Genomic DNA, 13056 nt, shown 5'->3' on the forward strand with positions numbered 1-13056 from the left:
CTGCATTATCATTTGGAATGGCAATGAAATGTGAACATTATCACAAACTGTCACCATTTATATATGGCTTGTGTACAACTGTGACCGCAGGTAAACCTCTCAAGATACGAGGTCTGCTACGAGGTCTGCTAAGACAGGTGGTGCAGGGGAGGGTATATGCCAAAGAGTGATATGCAAGCACCCAAAGAGAAGGAAACAGGGAGGAGACACATAGCCATTTTGCAGACAGCTTGAGACTGTCCAACTCTGGAGGGCCAAGGCCACAGACTTGTTCTGGTCTTGCAAGGCAATGTGCCAGCAAAGCTGCCCAACAGCTGAAGTTGTTGACATCTCTTCCTTTCTCCCTGCTGGTGCCTTAACCAGATAATGCCCAAAAACTAAGAGTGCAGAAAGGCTTTTATCAGCCTTCCACAGTGCACTGTCAGGGCCATGCTAAGACAGCAGAGGTGTTTGTCATCCCTTACACAGCTTCAGAGAAGTGACAGTGCTACTTCTTGATGGCGAGAACTGTGTAAACCCATGAAACAAAAATACTGCAAGTTCTGCCCTGCTGAGGAGATTTCTCTGAAGCAGATCTCCTCCTCTAATGCACTAGTATTAAACCTTTGCAAACAAGTGGAACAACTTAATAAATCATTAGGCAAAGCATTTCCAGTGGCCCTTCTGAACTTCATTCCTTCAGTTTCTAAGTATCACTTAGTGGCCTGTTACTCTGCTCTCTTCTGCAGTTCCTGACTAAAATAGAAAGGCTACAAAGCTACAGGGAAGATACTGATGGACAGCTCTGCAAATTGTTCCAACTGAACCATAAAACTGTCAAACAAATGATACATGTTAGTTGTGATGGCCCTGTGCCTCCCAGAAATAAAGTGAATCCTTAATGGAAGATTTTAGTAAGGAATTAAACATTAATTAGGGCATATATGAGATAGATATAAAAAGGATTAGAGACAAACCGCAGGTTTGCTGTAGCAGTGGTAGAATGAAAGATAGAGAAGTTATTTTTAAAGTTTGGTTTCTTGACTGGTTATGAGCAATTAGATTGAGAAGACCATATGAAAGAGGAACACATCTTTATTCCTTGTTTTGAAATGGATAGTGGCCCAAAGCCCTTAGTTTTGTTTATTTGCGTCACAAGCACAGTGCTGTGAGAGTACTTATCTTGTCAGTTACTGACATGGTTCCTAACTGGAAGAGTTTCTAATGACTCACAAGCTCATGTGATAGCCACAGGAGGTCTAATACGGAAATTAAGGTTATACTTGGTGTCAAAGTGACAAATAGCTCTGTAAGGGAGAAACAGTTTTAACTGAGTACAGCTGGGTTGATTTGTTTAGACAAAATGAGCCAATGTAAGCTTTCCGAAGGACTCATAGAGTAGCCATTCTCATTTTTCTAGAAGACTCTCTGATTTATTATTATTTTTGCCTCTGCCTCTCTTAGCCCACACAAGACACCAGTTACAATCCACGTCCTGTGGAACAAACAAGTGTGGATGCATAAATCCTGTGTCTTTCAGTTTTGGGGGCAGGCTTCCAAACCTGTATTTATTAATTGTTGACTGCCATCTAATCTGAATTTCAAGTTCCATCCATGAGTCATCTTTCATATTAACACAACCAGCATCACAGATTTCCAAAACTTGCTTTCAGACCAGACACAGAGAATTTAATTCTAATTCACAAAAAAAAAAAAAAGTGTCTCTTGGATTCCGTTTTTTATGACATTATGATAATGGATAATTTAATTGATCCATTAAGAACAGATATATAAATAAAAAATATTTCCATCTGGATCAGCTGCAAACCAAAAGCTGGCACAAATCTTGTAGCATCCAGGAGGATCTCGAAACTGTAACTATAGTTTAAGAATTTGCTCTTGCCCAGCTACCAGTGATTGATCTCAACTTCCACTTGTTTAGTAACATGAAGTGCGATTCAGTGCTGTAAAATGTCCACTGGTTAATGTTTTTTTGCATGGTAGTACACAGCACTATCCCTGTGGAACCACAGACCTTGAAAGTTTCCCCTCTGGTCTTCAGTTATTCCCACTCACGTAGGAGAAAGGTGCTGATAGAGGATAAGAGAGATTCATTCCCCTTCCTGTTCAGCTCCAGTGCATATAAGGAATCAGAAAGTTGCAGACAGTGTGATTTTCTCCTGCAACTACACCCTAGATCTTTGAGAGGTCTTAGTAGTCAGGAGGTGTGACTGAGGACTGGCAGAAAGCAAATGTCACCCCTGTGTTCAAGAAGAGCAAGAAGAAGGACCTGGGGAACTACCATCCAGTCAGCCTCACCTCAATCTCCGGAAAAGTGATGAAGCACACCATTTTGGAGAACATCTCTATCCACATGGTTGACAAGAAGGTGATCAGGAGTAGTCAGTACGGATTCACTGAAGGTAAATCATGCTTGACCAACCTGATAGCCTTCTATGATGAAATAACCACCTGGAAGGATGAGGGATATTGTCTACCTTGACTTCTTTTTGAAAGCTGTTGGCAGAGCAAGCCGTGGAAACCAACTCCCCATGCCCTGTCCACCCAGTGTAATGATGCCAGTTCTAGGAGCAAAGATAGCACCAAAAACTGTCGAGGTTTGAGGGATAAATCTGTTCTTTCTTCCACACTCAGCCTCCCTTCCTTCAAAGCAAGAGGTGGAACGTGCTCTGACCATAGGCAAATATATGCAAATCCACAGTCCACCAAAAGACCTAAATGAATTGAAAAAGAAATGACTATGTGGGCTGCCACACAAGTAAAGGGTAATTTTTGCCCTGGGTAGATGATGCAGCCAAAGAGGAAATTGAGGAAATAAGGTGGTTTGTGAGGAGCATGCAAGGCAGGGTATCATCCTCAGCTAAGCAATACAGTTCTGCCTCTCCTCTACATGACCCCAGTCAAAACAGATGTGACTGCCATGTAACATCAATGCTAGTCTTTCTGGTACCTCTCTCCCTACATTATAAAATAAATTTTGCTGTGGACAAAAGGGAATACGGGTTATATGCGGAGCTCAGAATTTATCGTTAGACTAATTAAAGTCTCTACAGTCCAACTAAATACAGGAGATTACTATCTTTAGTTCAGCTACAGTAGAATCAACATCCTGAAAATAAGAATAAGACTGTCCAGGGACACTAAATTCCTACTATCTATCCCTTTTCTCTGTCCTTAACTTTAGCCCACCATTGTCCTTCTGAGAACTAAGACTAAGGGAAGACATAAGTTCTCCCTAAACAGAAGGTGGACATCACACTGAGTCCTTGGCATGCCAATTTCTTCAGCAAATTCAGGCTCTTGGTCACTGTAGGGTGGATGCCTGAGCCCCATTTTGGGCTCTTTTCAATGTTTTCTTAAAATATCTGGTTTGCTTTCATTAGTTCCCAGCTAAACTTTGACACTTGGACACAGTGTACCTCTTTGCTCAGGGACAGTGGAGTAAACCCAGAGCTGTACAACCGGCAGCAAAATCTTTCAGATTTATTTATTGTAGCAAAGCAATCTCCCTGAGTTATGTTGAATCAAGGTGGATTAGGAGGTGACATCGGGGTGATGAGGTCCATGTTCCTGTTAAAATGAGAAAGCATTTATCAAGTAATCCCAGGCTTTATAGACTGGGTGAGAGCCAGGGTAATATGACAGATACCACAAATGCAGGGAGATGTCAAATCCTGGCCTTGAATGTATATCCCTGGCTTTGGGATATTAGAGATATGCACATGGATGATGTTTAGAATTTCAAGCATTCACATAATACCATGTTAAATTTATTGTATTCGAAAAGGTGATAACAAGACCTCCTAATCACATCTTAGGTAAACTAAGAAATGAGGAGGAAAGCCCTTGTGAAGGGATGAAAAGTATTTTAATCACACGGAGTCTGTTCACATCTCCCCAGACTATGTTGTATACCAGCAGCTGATCTCCCTAGGGTGCAACTGTACCTTTGCTGTGAAGTCCAGAAAGTCCACTGCAAAAGCCATAAAACACTTTTAAACTTGTTAGAATTGTACCTCTAGACTAAAAGTGGGAGTTGGAAAAAAAATTATAGTGTCACACCAGGAAAGCAGCAGGCACTAAAAAACCTGAAACCCTTGAGAGGAAACAGCACATCCCACCCACAAAGGGGATTAAAGCACTCTGTTGTCTCCTATACAACTGATCACCCTTTGCTAATCCCAAAGAGATGACCATGCAACTCTAGGATGATAAGCCCCAGGCACCTTCAAGCTTTTAAGCTGCCTCAGAGGTGCACCCATGTTCCTGCATCACTTCCCACTTCTATCTAGGGCTGATCACTGCAGGAAAAGCAAGCTCCAGTACAGGCAATCACCACCAGGGAGCAGGTATTATGTCTGCCTGCAACCTGCACAGCCTGTTGGCACAAACCTAGTGCTAGAGGTACTCCAGGTCTTGAAGCAGCGTAAGACTGTCCCATTGAGGGGAAAGACAACAAATAGCTGTAGGACACATCCAGTTCAACTACTCATCCCAAAGGGTGGAAATGAGTTAGTGAAGAGGAAGAAGGAAATCCTGGAGCTTACAAAGCCCACCAGGTCACGAGTAAAAGCTGTAACATCGTCATAAGCTGAGCTTTAAAAACAAGACCTCCATACAAAAGCAGTACCAAGATCCATGCTGCGTTGCTGACACGAGTCCTGGTGTGAAATACATATGTCTGAAACCTTCAGTATATTGCAGAAAATTACGAGCAGCAGCAACTAGGGGGATGGGTGTACGGAGCTGCTAGACTTCTGCAAGGAACAAGATCATTTCAGAGTTAGATTTTACAAGGTTGCCCATGCTATGGAAGCTATGGAGACACGTGAGCCAGAGCACAATTTCACAGTATGCCATCTCCAGCCTACCAGCAGCCAGTTGAGTCTAATTCTCTCCTACCTCTGTTCCTGTGCTTCTTCAGTTGCAGAGTAACAAGAACTAGAGCCACACGGTGTCATGTCTCTGCAGCTTACCTGTCCACAACAAAACAAACTGACCCACAAAGGAAATGCTTCCCATCCAGTCAGCCAGAGGAATTATCCTCGCACCAGTTGTCTTGCTGTTGGACCTGACATATGGGAAACATCAGCAACAGGCAAGCAGTGGCAGGGAAGAAGAGCAGGACCAGTCCTTTCGGCAGAAGTCCTGGTTAGACTGGATTAGATGTAACATGAAACTTGAGACTATTCAGATGAGTCCATCTGCTGCTGAGTCCAAAGACCAGCTGCTACCATGTGGAAATGTGGAGTTTTCCAAAAAGTAAAGACTCTTTTAGGCCCTGGAATGCCTCATCATTAATAATAGTTAGTTGTTATAAAAACTACCCAGATAGCTCTAGATGATTTCCTAGGCTTCACTTTCCATATGTTATAGCAAAATTCTTGTTCCAGCCATGTGGCATGATTAGATGGCTATGTGACAAAGCCATCTTGGCATTTCCAGTAATGTTCTTTGAAGCCAAGTTTGTAATTCAATTAAGTGCTGAAGGCGATGGAGGCATCTGTACAGAAAAGCATGTACACACACAGATTTCTTGTTACCTCCAGACAGAGAAACAAATGCAGCAGGAAGATTTACCTGCTCCCTGACATTCCTGAAGGAGCCTGGAATGACTGTGTTCCCAAAACATCTGCAGGGATGCTGCAGGGAGTGCAGCTGGGTCCAACTGCCTTACACAGTCTTTCTCAGAGGGATTATTCAAGCTCAGGAGTAACAGATTTTATATCTCTCCTCTGCCTAGCTTGAGACATTGGAGGATTTTACACTGGCCAGATAGCTGGGAAGGTCAGCCTCAACTTACTGGAAAGGGCCAGTGCACAGTGCTGCTCTCCATTCCCTGTGCCTTTGTGCCTTCTCAGAAATGCCTCAGGACAGGAAGAGTTCTCAGACTTTGCAGAAAGACAGGAGGAGGCTGCTGTAAAATCCCCAGTGTACTTTGGGTGGGAGTGTCAGCTATGGGAAATCTCCCTGGCAAAATGCTCCACAGAAAAACTCCCACTGGACACTTCCCAGCCCTTGGATGAGCACAAAGTCAAAGGCAGTAGGGGAACTTCCCTTTGACTAAGGTCTTTGTCATGGCTTTGCTTGACCATCTCTAAAACTATGCTCAAAGCAAGCTGGACATAGGTGTTCTACTCTGAATCAAACTTTTACACCTGGCAGACTGTTTGCTGGAGGTCATCTGTGGTAACCCTGGCATTTGCCCTTCCCCCAGAAGAAGAGGCTTGGGAGACTTGTGGAGTAGACCACTGGATTTCACCAGTGTAGCCTGGCATTTGACCTGCAAAAGCTGCCGGCAACATGTTGGTCCTGTTGACTACCTTGCTTGGGAAAAAGCAAGTTTTATGGTCCCGGCTGTTCACCCCACAGCAACCCTGAGATGTTTTGGGAACAGAGGCATATCGGGCTCCTTCACAGGGAGCAGGTAACTCTTTCTGCTGCATTTCCTTTCTCTGGCAGGAGGCACCAGAGCAGCTGTGGTGAGCAAAATAAGATTTTGTGCTAGGAATTGCAGTTCTTTGGAAGTACCCTGAAATATCTTATTAGATGCTTTATCAGACATGGAAGAGAAACTCGGGGGTGATGCAGAGTTGCACACTTTTGTGTGTCTCCTGTGGCAGGAGTTTTGCCTTATCTTCTATGTCCCAACTTCAGGTCTGATGTGCGCTCTTTGCCTGGCTAATCTCTGCAGGTTCCCTGGTGTGGGCATTGTTCCAGAGGCTCACAATTTCCCCTGCTAAATCCAAAGCCTCTACTGGAAATCAGACTGGAGTACCCCATCCACCCAATTAATCAGAACCAATGGATACAAAATGAGATGCTGCCGTGGTATTCGTGGATGTGGAAGGGTGGCTCACTTCCACATTTTACTTTGAGTTGGCAAGGCTTGATGAGATTCCTGAAGGCACAGTAATAGGTAAAAGAGAGGGATCCCAAGGAAGAGGTTTTCCCACAGAAAACCCAGTCCTCAGGTACAAGTGGTAACAAAGAAGTGTTTAGAAAATCAAGCTAGAGACTGTGTATGATTAAGCGCTTTTAAAGCTCTTCATGGAATCATAAAATGTTAAGGGTTGGAAGGGTGCTTTTAAAGATTACCCAGCCCCAATCCCCCCTGGCATGAGCAGGGACACCTCTCACTAGACCAGGTTGCTCAAGGCCTTATCCAACCTGGCCTTGAACACCTCCAGAGTTGGGGCATCCACAGCCTCCATGGGCAACACTGTTCCAGTGTTTCACCACCCTCACAGTAAAGAATTTCTTCCTGATATGAAACCTAAATTTCCCCTCTTTCAGTTTGTACCCCTTACCCCTTGTCCTATCACACAGTTCCTGATGAAGAGTCTCTCTGGCTTCCCCCCTGATGGGGGCCCCTTCGGATACTGGAAGGTTGCCATGAGTCCCCACACAACCTTCCCTTCTCCAGGCTGAACAGCCCCAACTTTCTCAGCCTGTCTTCTTAGGGGAGGTGCTCCAATCCTCTTATCAACTTCATGGCCCTCCTTTGGACTGGCTCCAACAGGTCCATGTCCTTCCTGCGCTGAGGGCCCCGGAGCTGGATGCAGAGCTCCAGCTGGGCTCTCACCAGAGCAGAGCAGAGGGGCAGAACTCCTTCCCTCGGCCTGCTGGCCACGCTGCTTTGGATGCGGCCCAGGACGCGGCCGGGCTTTCAGGGCTGGGGCCGCACACTGCTCCCTGCCGTTCTGAGACCAACAAACACGCTCAGCCTCCGGCAGCTGACACGCTCTGGATCCCGCCCACAGGCCCTTCCGGGGTAGGGAGGCCGCCCCGCTCCCGCCACGCCGCCCTTCGCCGCGGGCGCGGTGCCGGCGGTGAGCGCTGCCCTCGCGTGGGGCGCGGGGGAAGCGCAGCCGCCGCCGCCGCCCGCCCGCCCGCCCCGCGGCATCCTCCGGGCGGGAGCGTCCCGGTGGGCCGGCGGCGCCGGGACAGCGGCCGCGGCCGTGCGGGGCGGCGAGCAGCGCCGCAGGCAGCGAGGCCGCGGGGCTCCGGGGGCGGGCGCCGCTCGGCCCCGGGGCGTGCCCTGGCGCGTCGGCAGCGGGCGCCGGTGGCGCTCGGCGGGCCCCGCCGCCGTCCCGCCGCCGTCCCGCCGCCATGGGGCCGCTGCTGTGGCTGCTGCTGGTGCCGCTGGGCGCGGGCTCCCCGGCGTACGAGGTGTACGTGGATGCCCGGCGGGCCGAGCGGCCCCTGCAGCACTTTTGGAGGAGCACCGGCTTCTGGTAAGCGCGCACGGCCTGGCCCCGGGCCCCTCCGCCGGGGCTCCCGCCCTCTCGATCCCCGGGCGTGCGGACTCTGCCTTCCAGGAGGAACCGAGGCTCTCCCGAGCCTGCTGCCGTGGGGTCAGGGGGCCTTGCTGCCCCTCGCTGCTCGGCTTCTGCTGCACTAGCTCCACCAGTGTAGAGCAGAATGTGGGATGTGGCCAGTTAGTGTGAACTGGCCAAAAAAATAGGCCCGGGCGACATTCCCTCGCCGAGTTGCTTCATTGCCCCCTCGAACACGCGAAGACCTTCCTCTTCCCCCAGCACAGCGCATATGTTGATACTCTGAACTCATTTCCTTTACTTTTCAGTGTTTCCATTGCCACGGCCTCTAAATAGGCCCAGGCAAAGCTTCTGATAGTTCTGGGACTATCAGACAAAAGACTGCTATTTCTAGGAGTTTGTTCCTCTTGACAAACACTTTCCAGGTGCACCATCTTCCTGATGTGGCTGGCGAGTCTGGTTGCCCTAAGTCAGGGGGATGGCTGGGACCGTGAAAAAAACGTCATCTCTGCTGCCCTGTATCCTGGTAGTGATTTGATTCTTGGAGAAAGCGCAGTCTTGCTGAGCTAACTGGATTAGGGTTAGCCTTCAGGTTTTGTCGGATACATGCAGGCTTCTAGCAGGCTTGAAAGCAAGAGATGGTACATTCTGCTGCCATGCTTGTATCTTACTCTAAACGGATTATGACCTCCTCAGTTTAGGCGTGCAGTGGATTAAATAACACATGTATGGAAAAGAGTTGCAGTAGGGATGGAATCAGCAGCATGTGCTTTGGAAAACAGGAATTTGTGTCCTTTTTCTTTTTGTGTAAAGCATAAAGGTACCCCAAGTCAAAAGTTGCAACTTTTTTTTTAATTTTCCATGTTGTTGGGAAAACAGAACAGGACCTAAAATACATTCTGATTAAGAGAGATGTTTGAGTTTTCCTGATTTTTTTTTTTTTGCTTTTTTTGTTTCATTTTTTTCTTTTAATTTTTGCTTGCAGTGTTAGGAAACATTAATGAAATCCTGCCTTAAAAATAGTATGTGTAGCTCATTTAAACTACACCCATGATTTTGGTTGTGTGAAAACCTTTGGAAAGCTGCAAACACGAAAGGCATGTGAGGGAAAGGCAGAGGAGCAGCAGCAGAGGCTCTCCATGGGTCAGCAGCTATTCAGTTATAACACTTGGCCAACAGTGGTATTTCTCAAGCTCCCTTGAAAGCTCACACAGTGGCACAACTGGGTTCCAGCTGTTAAAGCTTCTTTTCTGTGTCACAGTTTCAGACAGCTGGACAAGGGCACAGCTGTGGATCAGCAGCTGATAAAGCCTGGGAGCAAGGCTTGAGGTTCTCTTGGATGGGCACTTTGCACTCAGAAAAGGAAAGGACAGATACTGATATCATACTGATATCACCACTAACAAAACCCACTATTCTGTCAGCTCTCTTTTGTGTCTTATGGTTTCTGCTAGATTTCTCTCTAGCAGAGTCTGAGTTTCAGAGTGTTTATTCAGCACGGACTGAGCGAAAATATGTGAATGCTCTGTGACTTTCCAACTTTGCCACTGTTGAACTGAAGCCAGTTTGAATTTCAGAATAGTAGTAGAGCACTCTTTCATAATCTGGTAGTTAACACTGTTGTCATCCACTGGAACAATTAAAAGTACCCAAATGGCTCATAGATTTTTAGTAAGAGTAGAGACAGTAACTTCTCAGTCTCCCTTGTGTGACTTGAAGCAATCTTACGGAGATGGTTTTTAAGTGCCTTTTATGCTGATAAAATTGCAGAGGGGGCTCACTTATACAGGCTGAATTGTGTTAAGCCCTATTAAGAGGATGTGTTGTGTGTCAAGACACACTTTCGGATAAGGATGCAGGAGGTGTGGTAATAGATAGGCAGTATCTCAGTTGTGTCAGGTTCTTGTTCAGGTGGGGTCAGGCTTTTTTCCCTTTGTGCACAGATTGGTTATGCAGTAGCAGGTTTATTCCACAGAGTCCTTGGTGGTGGGATGAATAAGTGGAGGGGTACAGAGGAGGAAAGGATGACAGTATGACTCTTCCCAGCACAGTTGCAGTCAGCACAAGTGTAGTCCACACATCATAGGAGACAGAACACACCAGACAAAGCATAAACTGGGTTGCTTTTTGACTTGAACAGATAATATACAGTGTGCAGTTAGAGCACAAGTCATCTCTTGCTGCAGTGTGAAAACATGTGAAAGTATTTTACCAAGCCTTAGGGGCAGTGCTGTTTTATCCTTCCTGTAATACAAATGCTTTACCATTCAGAATGTACACATTACCAGGAGGCTTAGTGAAAGTCCCCAAGGGTGACCAAACCTAGTGAACCGTGCAGCATTCTAAGTTTCTGACTTCCATCTTGGAGCTATTTATTGGTGGGGATAGGAACAACAGAAGTTTGCTGCAGTGTAATGTTGATTTCAATGGAATAAGCAGACAGCAGACTCACGTTAGCATGATTGTGGCTGTGTAGCTGTGAGCCTGTTAAGCTGCTTTCAGCATCAAGCATGGGAACCTCAAGCCACATGTTACCATGCTTCCTTATACTTAGGGCTGAGTTGAACATGGCTGAAGAATATGAAGGCTCTGAGCATCTAATTCTGCTTCTGACAAGTGTAGCTTCCACAGCAGAGCATGAATTGATGTCATTGCATGAAGGTCAAGCCCATATTTTCCATACTACAGACGTCAGCAAGTCTGACTTCCATTCCAGAGCCTAAGAGACACCGAGCTCCCTTATCATTAGGTACTCAAACAGGGTGACTGCCACTGTATGGTTTCCTAGGGCCACTGCTGCCTGAGATTGCTGTCTGTGCAGTAATGACTGCCTGTAACGCTTGCCTGTGAGCGTGCCAATGAGATACACCCAAGCTGTGTTCCACTTTGGCAAACCCCATGTATAGCCAGTTAGCCCCAAATAAGCTGCAGCTGCGTTTTGCTTTCACCTCATGTCAGACAGTGCTGCTCATGCTGAGTGGGATCTTGCAGTTGGTGTAGGGACTTAGCGTAGACATCTTTGCATACCCAGTGGTGCTGTTACTTAATGTTGCAATGTGTTGTTTCTTTTCTGTCCCTCTTTTCCTGAAGCCCTCCTTTACCTCACAGCCGTGCTGACCTGTTTGACCTGAGCAAAGACCAAGAGCTGAACCTTGCCTACGTTTCTTCTGTTCCACATGGTGGCATTGAACAAGTTCGAATTCACTGGTTACTGGAATTAGTTGCTCTTAGGTAAGCAAAGTCACCTCAAGTCAAAGTCTAGGAAAACTTAAATTAAAAGATCCAACAGGTGCTCACTTTGATATTTATCTTTGTCTACTTGCAAGCTGGGCATGTCTTTGCTTCCTTGGAAGTCAGTTATGTTCCAACAGATGAGAATTATTTTGAGGTTTTATGAGATTGAGAAAGAGGGAGCTTCTGTTGAGAAGCTGAGGGACTAGAAAGATGGCTTACTTTTTAGTCCTTTAATTTAGGAGACATGATACAGATAAAAAAGTCCCACGAAGATTGATACAAGCCTGATTTACTGAGAGATCCAAATGAAAACTGCCACTATTTTACTACTATTTCTATCTTCCTTCTACCTAACTTGGAAGTTACTTTTTGCATCCTGAACCCACCTGTGCACTGCATCAGTTGACAGGTAGTGACAACTGAAATGGTGAATTCGGGTAATACCAGTTAATACCCTCTTCCAAAAGGATTCATATACAGATAGCATTTCTAGTTCTTGGGAAATACATGTCAGACTTTGGGAGGACAACGTTGGAATTCGTTGCCTTTCAAGTCCCATTTTAACTCAGTTTAAATGCACTCATACCAATATGCCCAGTGGAAATAACCAAATACAGATGCCTAGAGCAGGGTCTGTGAGGGAAGACAAAACATAAAAACCCCATCAAAACATAAAAACCCCATCAAAAGTTGTAATAGCTCTTAAAGTTTTGCTTGGCTCAGACTGTTGCTGAGCATATTTACAATCCACATTACTGTGGCATGTGCTATCCCGATGCAGGACAATGGGAATTTATCATTTTTGGGAAGCAACAAGGGGAAGGAGAGGAAACAAGAGGAAGCAACTGTGGAAAAGGGATGTGAACAAAAGAGTTGCATGTTTCGAAGTGTGTATTAGGAACAGAAGTTTTGTTCCTTGTTATTCGGGTGTGCTTGTGTATGTAGATTTTTTGGGAAGGTGATGAGAAGCCCTGCACACAGATAAGTGTTGTATCTGTAGCCCAGAGTGGCCTCTGTATGTTAGTCCATCTGTGAGTATAGCAGGTAACAGAGCTCCTCGCGCTCATCTTTCCCTGTGGAAGTTTCCAGTGAATACCCTTTCCTCTACTGTGTCTCCCTCTCTTATTGGACTGTGGGATTTGTACTCTTGCAGTGATCCAGGGGCAAGGGCAACTACCAGTGCTCACCACTGCTGGGGTCCCTGTCTTGGATCTCAGAAGTTTCTCCTGGGAGATGGCTTGGGTCTTTCAGGTTTCTGTAACCATCTGACTTAGGAAGAATCTGTGAGTATCTTCGAAAAGAAAGTAGCCACATCTACAGTCGGAGCCCAGAATCCCTCCTGGCAGCCTGTCTTAGCTGTGCCATGTGTTGAATTGGGCTTTCCAAATGAGGGAAAGGAATGCATCTGTCATGGATTCTGCTCAGCCTTTTTGGGAAGTGAGGCACTGAATCTTCCAAAGTGGGGTACAATCCTTCACACAATTAGAATTCTAGGAGCATGGAAACTTAGCAGTCAATCAGGAAGTCCCCAGCAAAGCTGGGG

General features: G+C 46.3%; 2 protein-coding genes across 2 annotated transcripts in view; one reads left to right on the plus strand and one right to left on the minus strand.

Moving 5' to 3' along the window:
* Positions 1-4325: 4325 nt before the first annotated feature.
* On the minus strand, positions 4326-8114 carry LOC127466565 (translation initiation factor IF-2-like). Its single transcript, XM_051777459.1, has 2 exons — positions 7311-8114; positions 4326-4976 (listed from the first exon to the last, which is right to left on the minus strand). Exons 1-2 carry the CDS (start codon positions 8112-8114, stop codon positions 4899-4901), a joined length of 882 nt encoding a protein of 293 aa, XP_051633419.1. The 3' UTR covers positions 4326-4898.
* Positions 8007-13056, plus strand: part of IDUA (alpha-L-iduronidase) — a 44930-nt gene continuing 39880 nt past the window's right edge. Inside the window, exons 1-2 of the mRNA XM_051777564.1 lie at positions 8007-8237; positions 11370-11510. Of these exons, the coding sequence (XP_051633524.1) occupies positions 8113-8237; positions 11370-11510 (266 nt within the window). The 5' untranslated portion in view covers positions 8007-8112. The remainder of the gene's footprint in view (positions 8238-11369; positions 11511-13056) is intronic.

This window comes from Manacus candei, unplaced genomic scaffold, assembly GCF_025592945.1.
Source record: "Manacus candei isolate 608988 ecotype Guabito, Panama unplaced genomic scaffold, ASM2559294v1 h1tg000010l, whole genome shotgun sequence".
Classification (NCBI taxonomy): Eukaryota; Metazoa; Chordata; class Aves; order Passeriformes; family Pipridae; genus Manacus; species Manacus candei.